Source organism: Hyla sarda, chromosome 6, assembly GCF_029499605.1.
Source record: "Hyla sarda isolate aHylSar1 chromosome 6, aHylSar1.hap1, whole genome shotgun sequence".
NCBI classification, from domain to species: domain Eukaryota; kingdom Metazoa; phylum Chordata; class Amphibia; order Anura; family Hylidae; genus Hyla; species Hyla sarda.
Window position 1 is genome coordinate 49,379,500 of NC_079194.1, and position 12,801 is coordinate 49,392,300.

Below are 12,801 nucleotides of genomic sequence, written 5' to 3' on the forward strand. Positions count from 1 at the left end.
CACAAAGAAAAATCCGGCTCCGGCAGGAGAGGAGGATTTACGGATAAAGCCTTTTTTTAAATTTTCCTGGATGTACTCCGACATAGCAAGAGTCTCTGGGGCGGACAGAGGATAGATTCTGCCCCGGGGTGGAGTAGTGCCCGGGAGGAGGTCAATAGGACAATCATAAGGCCTGTGAGGAGGTAGAGTCTCAGCTTGTTTTTTGCAAAAAACATCCGCAAAGTCCATATAGGCCTTAGGGAGACCGGTTACAGGGGGAACCACAGGGTCACGGCAAGGGGTACTGGGAACCGGTTTTAGGCAGTCCTTGAAACAAGAGGGCCCCCAACTCTTGATCTCCCCAGTGGACCAATCCAGGGTTGGGGAATGGAGTTGAAGCCAGGGTAGTCCAAGGAGGATTTCGGAAGTGCAATTGGGGAGGACCAAAAATTCAATCTTCTCGTGATGAGGTCCGATGCACATTAGAAGGGGCTCCGTGCGGAAACGTATGGTACAATCCAATCTTTCATTGTTTACACAATTGATGTAGAGGGGTCTGGCGAGACTGGTCACTGGGATGTTGAACCTGTTGACGAGAGAGGCCAAAATAAAATTTCCTGCAGATCCGGAATCCAAGAAGGCCATAGTAGAGAAGGAGAAGGCAGAGGCAGATATCCGCACAGGCACAGTAAGACGTGGAGAAGCAGAGTAGACATCAAGGACTGTCTCACCTTTGTGCGGAGTCAGCGTACGTCTTTCCAGGCGGGGAGGACGGATAGGACAATCCTTCAGGAAGTGTTCGGTACTGGCACAGTACAGACAGAGATTCTCCATGCGGCGTCGTGTCCTCTCTTGAGGTGTCAGGCGAGACCGGTCGACCTGCATAGCCTCCACGGCGGGAGGCACAGAAACGGATTGCAGGGGACCAGAGGAGAGAGGAGCCGGGGAGAAAAAACGTCTTGTGCGAACAAAGTCCATATCCTGGCGGAGCTCCTGACGCCTTTCGGAAAAACGCATGTCAATGCGAGTGGCAAGATGGATGAGTTCATGTAGGTTAGCAGGGATTTCTCGTGCGGCCAGAACATCTTTAATGTTGCTGGATAGGCCTTTTTTAAAGGTCGCGCAGAGGGCCTCATTATTCCAGGATAATTCTGAAGCAAGAGTACGGAATTGTACGGCGTACTCGCCAACGGAAGAATTACCCTGGACCAGGTTCAACAGGGCAGTCTCAGCAGAAGAGGCTCGGGCAGGTTCCTCAAAGACACTTCGAATTTCTGAGAAGAAGGAGTGTATAGAGGCAGTGACGGGGTCATTGCGGTCCCAGAGCGGTGTGGCCCATGACAGAGCTTTTCCAGACAGAAGGCTGACTACGAAAGCCACCTTAAACCTTTCAGTAGGGAACTGGTCCGACATCATCTCCAAGTGCAGGGAACATTGGGAAAGAAAGCCACGGCAGAATTTAGAGTCCCCATCAAATTTATCCGGCAAGGATAGTCGTAGACCAGAAGCGGCCACTCGCTGCGGAGGAGGTGCAGGAGCTGGCGGAGGAGATGATTGCTGAAGCTGTGGTAGTAGCTGCTGTAGCATCACGGTCAGTTGAGACAGCTGTTGGCCTTGTTGCGCTATCTGTTGTGACTGCTGGGCGACCACCGTGGTGAGGTCGGCGACAACTGGCAGAGGAACTTCAGCGGGATCCATGGCCGGATCTACTGTCACGATGCCGGCTGGCAGGTAGTGGATCCTCTGTGCCAGAGAGGGATTGGCGTGGACCGTGCTAGTGGATCGGTTCTAAGTCACTACTGGTTTTCACCAGAGCCCGCCGCAAAGCGGGATGGTCTTGCTGCGGCGGTAGTGACCAGGTCGTATCCACTAGCAACGGCTCAACCTCTCTGACTGCTGAAGATAGGCGCGGTACAAGGGAGTAGACAGAAGCAAGGTCGGACGTAGCAGAAGGTCGGGGCAGGCAGCAAGGATCGTAGTCGGGGGCAACGGCAGGAGGTCTGGAACACAGGCTAGGAACACACAAGGAAACGCTTTCACTGGCACAATGGCAACAAGATCCGGCGAGGGAGTGAAGGGGAAGTGAGGTATAAATAGGGAGTGCACAGGTGAACACACTAATTGGAACCACTGCGCCAATCAGCGGCGCAGTGGCCCTTTAAATCGCAGAGACCCGGCGCGCGCGCGCCCTAGGGAGCGGGGCCGCGCGCGCCGGGACAGGACAGACGGAGAGCGAGTCAGGTACGGGAGCCGGGATGCGCATCGCGAGCGGGCGCTACCCGCATCGCGAATCGCATCCCGGCTGGAGACGGTATCGCAGCGCACCGGGTCAGTGGAGCTGCCCGGAGCGCTGCGGTAGCGAGAGAGAAGCGAGCGCTCCGGGGAGGAGCAGGGACCCGGAGCGCTCGGCGTAACATTGAGTTAACACCACTCAGCTACTTGACATACATACAGGACTACTACCCCCATTATAACCCACATATCGCTTTCCCTCAGGGTCTCCACACTTGTATATCTTGTCTGTGGCTATTCCATTTTTCTATGGGGTCCTTTTGGTTATTTGACATATCCCTGTATACAGGGGTCAAGTCTTGGGTAAAAAAGTATGGGGATTCACCCAAAATTTTAACTTAAGGGCTGATCCTGCTAATGGGAACTGTGTTCATGCTGTGAAAAAAGTGCAGGAACTCAGTTCCCATGCATTCCTGAGGGACTCTTGAGCCCTGCCTGTATACGGACTTACTGTTGATCTGCATTGTGCCGGTTTTCAGGTTATATAGTAGTGGCTTCGTTGATGTGCTATTTAGTTTCCTCCATTGTATTCTTGGTTCTGGGATTCCTTTGGCAGCGCAGGACAATGTCACGTCTGACCCTATATCCACGGCTATATCATCTGGAGTCTCTGTGAACACTGGTGCAGCTGGAATGAAAAGGTCAGGTAGTAAACATTATTACATATAAAAAGTATAGTCTGTAATCGAGACATAATAGTAAATATTAACTTACAGCCCACACTCAGGGAAACTTCTCCACTTGCTTTTCCGGCTTCATTGGTTGCCACACAGGTGTAGTCTCCGGCATCCGAAAACTTTGTATTTTTAATTGTTAAAGTTCCAAGATGGTTCTCAATAGAGAATAGTGATGATGGATTTAACTGTAAATCATCTGGATGAAAGAATATTTTAAGAATAAATACAATTTATAGATAGATAGATATATATTTTATCTATCTATCTGATATCTAGCTATCTCATATCTATCTATCTATCTCTCATATCTATCTATCTCTCATATCTATCTATCTATTAATCTACCTATCTCAGATCGATCTATCTATCTCATATCTATCTATCTATCTCATATCTATCTATCTATCTCATATCTATCGATCGATCTATTTATTATCTATCGATCTATCTATCTGTCTATCTCATGTCTATCTATCTATCTATTATCTATCTTTATATCTATCTAAATCTACCTATCTATCTCATATCTATCTGTCTATCTCATATCTATCTATCTATCTATCTATCTATCTACAGAAAAATTAAATGGACAGTGGCACACCAGGTGTCAGCAAAAAAAAATGTGATTTATTCCAAAGACGTGTAGGCAACGTTTCAGCTGGCTCACCCAGCCATTTTCAAGCAGAAAATGGCTGGGTGAGCCAGCTGAAACGTTGCCTACACGTCTTTGGAATAAATCACATTTTTTTTTTGCTGACACCTGGTGTGCCACTGTCCATTTAATTTTTCTGTGTTTGGAGGGGTCCCCAACCTAGACCCGACACAGTAGGCACCCGAGCACCTTTTCTTACCCTGGAGTGCTGCTTTCCTGCTCTATCTATCTATCTATCTATTATCTATCTTTGTATCTATCTATCTGTCTATCTATCTACAAAAACCAGATTGGAGCAGCACGTCCTATTGTACCATAGTGCTGGTGCAGGCGGCAAAAAAAAAGCTTTGGTCAAAGCAAGTAGATGTCTATCTATCTAGCTATCTAATATATATCTATCTATTTATCCATCTTTCTCATATGTATCTCTCTTCTAGCTATCTATCTCATATCTATCTATCTTATATCTATCGATCGATCTATTTATTATCTATCTATCTATCTGTCTATCTCATATCTATCTTTTATCTATCTTCGTATCTATCTAAATCTATCTATCCATCTCATATCTATCTATCTCATATCTATCTATCTCATATCTATCTCTCATATCTATCTATCTATCTATCTCATATCTATCTATCCATCTATCTCATATCTATCTCTCATACCTATCTATCTCATATCTATCTATCCATCTATCTCATATCTATCTGTCTATCTCATATCTATCTATCTATCTATCTATCTACCTATAGAAAAATATAGGCAGCACACCACAAGTAGGATTCAAACAAAAATAGGGTTTATTCCATGATGTGGGAGACAATCTCCCACATCATGGAATAAATCCTATTTTTGTTTGAAGCCAACTTGTGGTGTGCTGCCTATATTTATCTATACATTGAGGAACCAGTGGACCGAGGTTCAGATGATGTGGGCACCCGGAATTCTTTTTTTCTACTTATTTTTGGAGGTGCTGTTCTTATTGGATATTTATCTATCTATCTATCTATCTATCTGTCTATCTAATATCTATCTATCTTTGTATCTATCTCATATCTATCTATCTATCTATCTATCTATCTGTCTATCTATTATCTATCTAACTATTATCTGTCTATCTATCTATCTAGCTAGCTATCCAATATCTATCTATTTATCCATCTTTCTCATATCTATCTATCCATAGAAAGGACCGCAGCACACGTCAGATTCAAATAAAGTGCAGTGTTTTTATTGTTTCCTTACAACATGAAGTGCGACATTTCTGAGGTCTCTCACCTCTTTTCTCAAGGAGGTGAGAGATCTCAGAAATGTCGCACTTCATGTTGTAAGGAAACAATAAAAACACTGCACTTTATTTGAATCTGACGTGTGCTGCGGTCCTTTCTATGGATAGATGTTGAATTCCCTGACCAGGAACCCGATGACGGCGTGCACCATTTACGTTTTCCATTTGGGCGGATGTGCTGCTTGTTAGGACTTTGTTATCTATCTATCTATTTTTTTATCTATCTCCCATAAAAATCAGAGTGTAATGTAAGAACCTCACTAATACAAATACCTTTAAACCAGTGCACGAGGGGCTTTGGGATTCCAGTCGTCTTACATTCCATAGTAGTTTCTGTATGAGCCTCAGCCATCAGTTCTTTTTTGGGGACTGTCACAATTGGCGCCTCTGGGAAACAATAACAATGGCAAAGTACTATAAATAAATGGAATTTAAAAACAAATAGCACAATGTTTTCCAACCAGGGTGCCTCCAGATGTTGCAAAACTACAACTCCCAGCATGCCCGGACAGCCTTTGGCTGTTCGGGCATGCCGGGAGTTGTAGTTTTGCAACAGCTGGAGGCACCCTGGATGGGAATCACGGTGCTATACAGTCATGGTTTTAAGACAGAGGAGCCAGACTATGATATCAGTTAAAGGGGTCATCCTACGAAGCAAAGCTGGTAAAATCAGATGTGTGCCACATACATAAATGTAAAGGGGTACAAATGTGCTGCTTTTTGTAATTTATCTTATACCCCTGTAGTGTTTTCTCCCCCATGGATCTGATCACTTCATGGTTTCCTCTCTGAGCTGTGATCCTGCTGTTGCTAGGCAACAGAGCACATGTTTTCCCACAATCCCCTTTGCTTACATGCATAAAGACCACCTACCATTATCTTTAAGGCTGGATTCCCACTACGTTTTCTCCCATACGGGAGCGCATACGGCAGGGGGGAGCTAAAACCTCGCGCTCCCGTATGCCTTCGTATGAGTACCTGTATGTAATTAATTTCAATGAGCCGACCGCAGTGAAACGTTCCGTCCGGTCGGCTCATTTTTGCGCCGTATGCGCTTTTACCACCGGACCTAAAACCGTGGATGACCACAGTTTTAGGTCCGGGGAAAAAGCGCATACAGCGCAAAAATGAGCTGACCGGACCGAACGTTTCACTCCGGCCGGCTCATTGAAATTAATTACATACGGAAGCGCATAGAAAGGCATACGGGAGCGCGAGGTTTTAGCTCCCCCCTGCCGTATGCGCTACCATATGGGAGAAAACATAGTGGGAACCCAGCCTAATACAGTTTAACTAAGCATGTGGGACCTCCTCAGTGGGTCGTAACCAAGGGCAACAGTTTTCAAAACAACACGGTTAAAGGGAGGATTAGGAACCCTGTATCTCTAAAACAGGACATTTTCAGTAATGATTGTTATTTTTTTTTTCTCAGCGTGACAACCCCTTTAAAGTAGTTCTCCACTTTGGACAATGGGGATTTGTTTGAAGGTTTTCTAGACAATAAACTGATCATGAGGTTTCCTCTTGTTGGGATCCCCAGTAATTGACTGTAATCCACTCTCAGTAAGTGTCCAGTTACTCCTGCAGCGCCGCCACAGGGGAAATGAAGCATTACATGGTAGCCTTTCAAATCAACATGTTGGTGGTATAATACAGGATACGGCACGTCCTCCAGAGCGGGAGACGCTTACTATACTGAGAGTGTAGTGGTTGCATGGAATAGCCTTCCTGCAGAAGTGGTCACTGTAAATGCATTAAAGTAGTTTAGGCATGCATGGGATAGACACAAGGTTATCCTTCATATAAGATAGGGATAGGCATGAGGCTATCCTTCATATAAGATAGGGCTAGACATTAGACTATCCTTCATATAAGATAGGGATAGACATTGGGCTATCCATCATATAAAATAGGGATAGGCATATGGCTATCCATCATATAAGATAGAGATAGGCATAAGGCTATCCTTCACATAAGATAGGGCTAGACATTAGACTATCCTTCATATAAGATAGGGATAGACATTAGACTATCCTTCATATAAGATAGGGATAGACATTGGGCTATCCTTCATATAAGATAGAGATAGACATTAGAATATCCTTCATATAAGCTAGGGATAGACATTAAACTATTCTTCATATAACATAGGGATCGGTATATGTCTATCCTTCATATAAGATAGGGATAGACATGAGGCTATCCTTCATATAAGATAGGAATGGACATAAGGCTATCCTTCATATAAGATAGGGATAGGCATAAGGCTATCCTTCATATAAAATAGGGATAGGCATAAGGCTATCCTTCATATAAGATAGATATTGCACAGGATCACTCTATAAGGCTAGGTTCACACTTCTGAATTTCCGGAAGGAGATTACAAGTGCAGCCTGGACTGCGCACACTTTACCGTCCCCATAGAGGGACATTTATCAATGTTTGCTTATGTATTCTTTTTTTTAGTAATTTTTTCCTTACTTTTTTTTTGCTTATATGCAACTTATTTATCAACTGGTTTCAGCCTGTTGATAATTTTCTTTCATGTAAGCAATTTTTCCTTTTTTACTTTGGTAGTAGCTTTTTCTGCTCCATGTTTGAGCTGGAGTAAATTTAGTCAATTTTTAACCCTGTTGCGACTTTTTTTTGCGCAGTTGCGACTGTCGCAGTTAATAAATACCTGACTACCCGTAGTCCATTTTAAAATTATTACTACGTAGTTAATTTTTGGAAAACTTGCTTTTCTCGCTTTCCAGTCAAAATGTCGCACGAAAAATCGCGTAGTCGCAGTTGCGACAATTTTGAGACAATTATAGTAAAAAAAACCTGACTAAACAAGTTGATAAATGTCCATAATAGACGGCAATGTATTCCAGGTGAGTTGCGTCATAAGAATGAGCTAAATCAGAATTTCTGTGTGTAATATATTTATTGAATTGAATTTCTAAATTGAATTCTATAGTGTGAACCCAGTCTAATGGTTCTGGTGTTAACTCCTTCAAATAAAAGGCATTTGCCAATGGAAACACCAGCTAAACCGCTAATAGTATTAGTAAAAAACATGAATGCTTGTTAGGGTACTTCTCACTGGTCTACATTACCTATTAATGCAGCAGATCCATTCACCTTTTCATACGTACCAATGTAGATGAGAACTGATGACTGCCTATCCGTGCCGGCGGCATTCGCTGCTAGACATGTATAAACTCCAGAGTCTTTCTCCATGGCATTTTTTATAAAGAAGGTCCCATCTTGTGTTAATATATATCTACCGTAGTAAAACAGAAAGTCACAGATACAGTAACAAATATTAGGCATTCTTCTTAAAAGGAATACATAAAATTATATTTTTAAGCTAAATCACTTTATTCATGTGTTTAGTTTTAGTATATTGTATTTTACATTTTATTAATAATATAGGGGGAGATTTATCAAAGCTGCTCTATGTCCCGCATCAATATAGACCAAAGTACAGAGGGTATAGGCCGGTCTATTGTGCGCTTTATTTATCAAAAGGCGCACGGCTCTTGGTACATTCTGTGCACAGACTTCGGGATCTATGCTTTAGACTGTATTTATACCTGCTCCAGTATAGTCTGATATTCCAGCCTACTTTCAGCCGAAGCGCTTTTGATAAATTCAGCACCAATGCATTTTTCTGTCTGAAATAGACTAAAGTGCATCATGTTCAAAAAAAATCCTCTAGGCTGCGACTTTCTGTGCAACAATTTTAGACAGGAAAAAGCTGTCTAAATCCTTTGATAAATCTCCCCCATAGTATGTAGCGAGTCACTTCATGATACCTATACAGATGCTATACGACACTCACAGGGCATAAGAGAATGAAGATGGCTCCCATCTTGTTCACTTGATGATCGACGTGTCTGAAGTGAAAGTGAAAGCTTCCCGGCTGCTCGGGACCACCGTGGTAAAATTGCGGTGTCCCAAACAGCTTGCAGGACGCGAGGAGGATCCCTACATTCCTCCTGTGCGTCTGATCACTGAATGACTGCTCCGTGCCTGAGATTAAGGCAGGAGCAGTCGAGCGGCGATAACGCTGATCAATGCCATGCTATTGCATGGCAGTGATCAGTGTGTGCAATGTTATGGTCCCCTACTGCGATAATGAAGTGTTAATAAATATGATTTAACCACTTCCCTAATAAAAGTCTCCCTTTTCCCATAAAAAACAAACAAACAATGTAAATAAAAAAAAAGATAAACATATGTGGTATCGCCGTGTGCGTTAATGTCCAAACTATAAAAATATATTGTTAATTAAACTGTACAGTCAATGGCGTACACGTAAAAAAAATTCAAAAGTCCAAAATAGCGTATTTTTGGTCACTTTTTTACCATAAAATTTTGTTATAAAAAGCGGTGAAAAAGTCAGATCAAAACAAAAATGGTACCAATAAAAACTTCAGATTACGGCGCAAAAAAATTAGCCCTCATACATCCCCACATGTGGAAAAATAAAAAAGTTTTATATGGGTCAGAAGAGGACATTTTTAAACGTATTGATTTTCGTGATTTTTTCAAGAATTAAGACAAAATCAAACCTATATAAGCAGGGTATCATTTTAATTGTATGGACCTACAGAATAAAGAGAAGGTGTCATTTTTACTGAAAAATGTACTACATAGAAACGGAAGCCCCCAAAAGTTAAGTTTTTTTTTTTTTTTCAATTTTGTTGCACAATGATTTTTTCTCCATTTCGCCGTAGATTTTTGGGTAAAATGACTGATGTCATTACAAAATAGAATTGGTGGCGCAAAAAATAAGCCATCATACATTAGATACATTAACCCCTTAACGACGCAGGACGTATATTTACGTCCTGCGCCGGCTCCCGCGATATGAAGCGGGATCGCGCCGCGATCCCGCATCATATCGCGTGGGTCCCGGCGTTAATCAACGGCCCGGGACCCGCGGCTAATACCACACATCGCCGATCGCGGCGATGTGCGGTATTAACCCTTTAGAAGCGGCGGTCAAAGCTGACCGCCGCTTCTAAAGTGAAACTGAAAGCATCCCGGCTGCTCAGTCGGGCTGTTCGGGACCGCCGCGGTGAAATCGCGGCGTCCCGAACAGCTGATCGGACACCGGGAGGGCTCTTACCTGCCTCCTCGGTGTCCGATCGACGAATGACTGCTCCGTGCCTGAGATCCAGGCAGGAGCAGTCAAGCGTCGATAATGCTAATCACAGGCGTGTTAATACACGTCTGTGATCAGGATGAGAGATCAGTGTGTGCAGTGTTATACGTCCCTATGGGACGTATAACACTGCAAAAAAAAAGTAAAAAAAAGTGTTAATAAAGGTCATTTAACCCCTTCCCTAATAAAAGTTTGAATCACCCCCCTTTTCCCATAAGAAAAATAAAACAGTGTAAAAAAAAATAAAAATAAACATATGTGGTATCACCACGTGCGTAAATGTCCGAACTATAAAAATATATCATTAATTAAGCCGTACGGTCAATGGCGTACGCGCAAAAAAATTCCAAACTCCAAAAAAGCATATTTTGGTAACTTTTTATAACATTAAAAAATGAATAAAAAGTGATCAAAAAGTCAGATCAAAACAAAAATCATACCAATAAAAACTTCAGATCACGGCGCAAAAAATGAGTCCTCATACCGCCCCGTACGTGGAAAAATAAAAAAGTTATAGGGGTCAGAAGATGACATTTTTAAACGTATAAATTTTCCTGCATGTAGTTATGATTTTTTCCAGAAGTGCGACAAAATCAAACCTATATAAGTAGGGTATCATTTTAACCGTATGGACCTTCAGAATAATGATAAGGTGTAATTTTTACCGAAATATGCACTGCGCAGAAACGGATGCCCCCAAAAGTTACAAAATGGCGTTTTTTTTTCGATTTTGTCGCACAATGATTTTTTTTTCCGTTTCGCCGTGCATTTTTGGGTAAAATGACTAATGTCACTGCAAAGTAGAATTGGCGACGCAAAAAATAAGCCATAATATGGATTTTTAGGTGGAAAATTGAAAGGGTTATGATTTTTTAAAGGTAAGGAGGAAAAAACGAAAGTGCAAAAACGGAAAAACCCTGAGTCCTTAAGGGGTTAAACAGGATTAGATATATAAACAGGATTAGATACATTCCTGGAACAAAATAAGATTAATGCTTATGAAGAAATATAAAATCTCATCCCTTCCCCAATATCGCGCCACACCCCTACCCCTTAATTCCCTGGTTGAACTTGATGGACATATGTCTTTTTTCGACCGTACTAACTATGTGTTACGCCTAGCGCTCCGGGCCCCCGCTCCTCCCCGGAGCGCTCACGGCGTCTTTCTCCCTGCAGCTCCCCGGTCGGTCCCGCTGACCGGGAGCGCTGCTCTGTCATGGCCGTTGGGGATGCGATTCGCACAGCGGGACGCGCCCGCTCGCGAATCGCATCCCAGGTCACTTACCCGTTCCCGTCCCCTGCTGTCATGTGCTGGCGCGCGCGGCTCCGCTCTCTAGGGCGCGCGCGCGCCAGCTCCCTGAGACTTAAAGGGCCAGTGCACCAATGATTGGTGCCTGGCCCAATTAGCTTAATTGGCTTCCACCTGCTCCCTGGATATATCTAGTCTCCTCCTTTGCACTCCCTTGCCGGATCTTGTTGCCCTTGTGCCTAGTGAAAGCGTTTTGTGTGTTTAAAGCCTGTGTACCAGAACTTCTGCTATCTCCCCTGACTACGAACCTTGCCGTCTGCCCCCGACCTTCTGCTACGTCCGACTTTGCTTCTGCCTACTCCCTTGTACCTCGCCTATCTTCAGCAGTCAGAGAGGTGAGCCGTTGCTAGTGGATACGACCTGGTCACTACCGCCGCAGCAAGACCATCCCGCTTTGCGGCGGGCTCTGGTGAAAACCTGTAGTGGCTTAGAACCGGTCCACTAGCGCGGTCCTCGCCATCCCTCTCTGGCACAGAGGATCCACTACCTGCCAGCCGGCATCGTGACGGTAGATCCGGCCATGGATCCCGCTGAGGTTCCCCTGCCAGTTGTCTCTGACCTCCCTACGCTGGTCGCCCAGCAAGCTCGTCAGATCGCCCAACAAGATCACCAGCTGTCGTACTTGACCACCATGACACAGCAACTCCAGTCACAACTACAGCAAGTACAGTCACAGCTACAGCAGCAACAACCATCTCCTCCGCCAGCTCCTGCACCCCTTCCGCAGCGAGTGGCCACTCCTAGCCTCCGCCTGTCCTTGCCGGACAAATTTAATGGGGACTCTAAGTTTTGCCGTGGCTTTCTTTCGCAATGTTCCCTGCACTTGGAGATGATGTCGGACCAGTTTCCTACTGAAAGGTCTAAGGTGGCTTTCGTAGTCAGCCTTCTGTCTGGAAAAGCCCTGTCATGGGCCACACCGCTCTGGGACCGCAATGACCCCGTCACTGCCTCTGTACACTCCTTCTTCTCGGAAATTCGAAGTGTCTTTGAGGAACCTGCCCGAGCCTCTTCTGCTGAGACTGCCCTGCTGAACCTGGTCCAGGGTAATTCCTCCGTTGGCGAGTACGCCATACAATTCTGTACTCTTGCTTCTGAACTATCCTGGAATAATGAGGCTCTCTGCGCGACCTTTAAAAAAGGCCTATCCAGCAACATTAAAGATGTTCTGGCCGCACGAGAGACTCCTGCTAACCTGCATGAACTCATTCATCTAGCCACTCGCATTGACATGCGTTTTTCTGAGAGGCATCAAGAGCTCCGCCAGGAAAAAGACTTAGATCTCTGGACACCTCTCCCACAGTCTCCACTGCAATCTGCGCCTAGGCCTCCCGCCGAGGAGGCCATGCAAGTGGATCGGTCTCGCCTGACCCTGGAAGAGAGGAATCGCCGTAAGGAAGAGAATCTTTGTCTGTACTGTGCCAGTACTGAACATTTTTTGGT

General features: G+C 44.3%; 1 protein-coding gene across 3 annotated transcripts in view; it reads right to left on the reverse strand.

The window, feature by feature from the left end:
- The window catches only part of HMCN1 (hemicentin 1), a 443,635-nt gene that overhangs the window by 321,361 nt on the left and 109,473 nt on the right, over window positions 1–12,801 (reverse strand). The window contains exons 13-16 of one of the 3 annotated variants that reach the window (XM_056523646.1): window positions 8,035–8,162; window positions 5,168–5,281; window positions 2,986–3,144; window positions 2,723–2,899 (exon numbers count right to left, since the gene is read on the reverse strand). In XM_056523646.1, coding sequence (XP_056379621.1) covers window positions 2,723–2,899; window positions 2,986–3,144; window positions 5,168–5,281; window positions 8,035–8,162 — 578 coding nt within the window. Of the gene's footprint in view, window positions 1–2,722; window positions 2,900–2,985; window positions 3,145–5,167; window positions 5,282–5,582; window positions 5,679–8,034; window positions 8,163–12,801 lie in introns of those variants that run through there. The other 2 variants (XM_056523647.1, XM_056523648.1) reach the window with 2 other exon arrangements.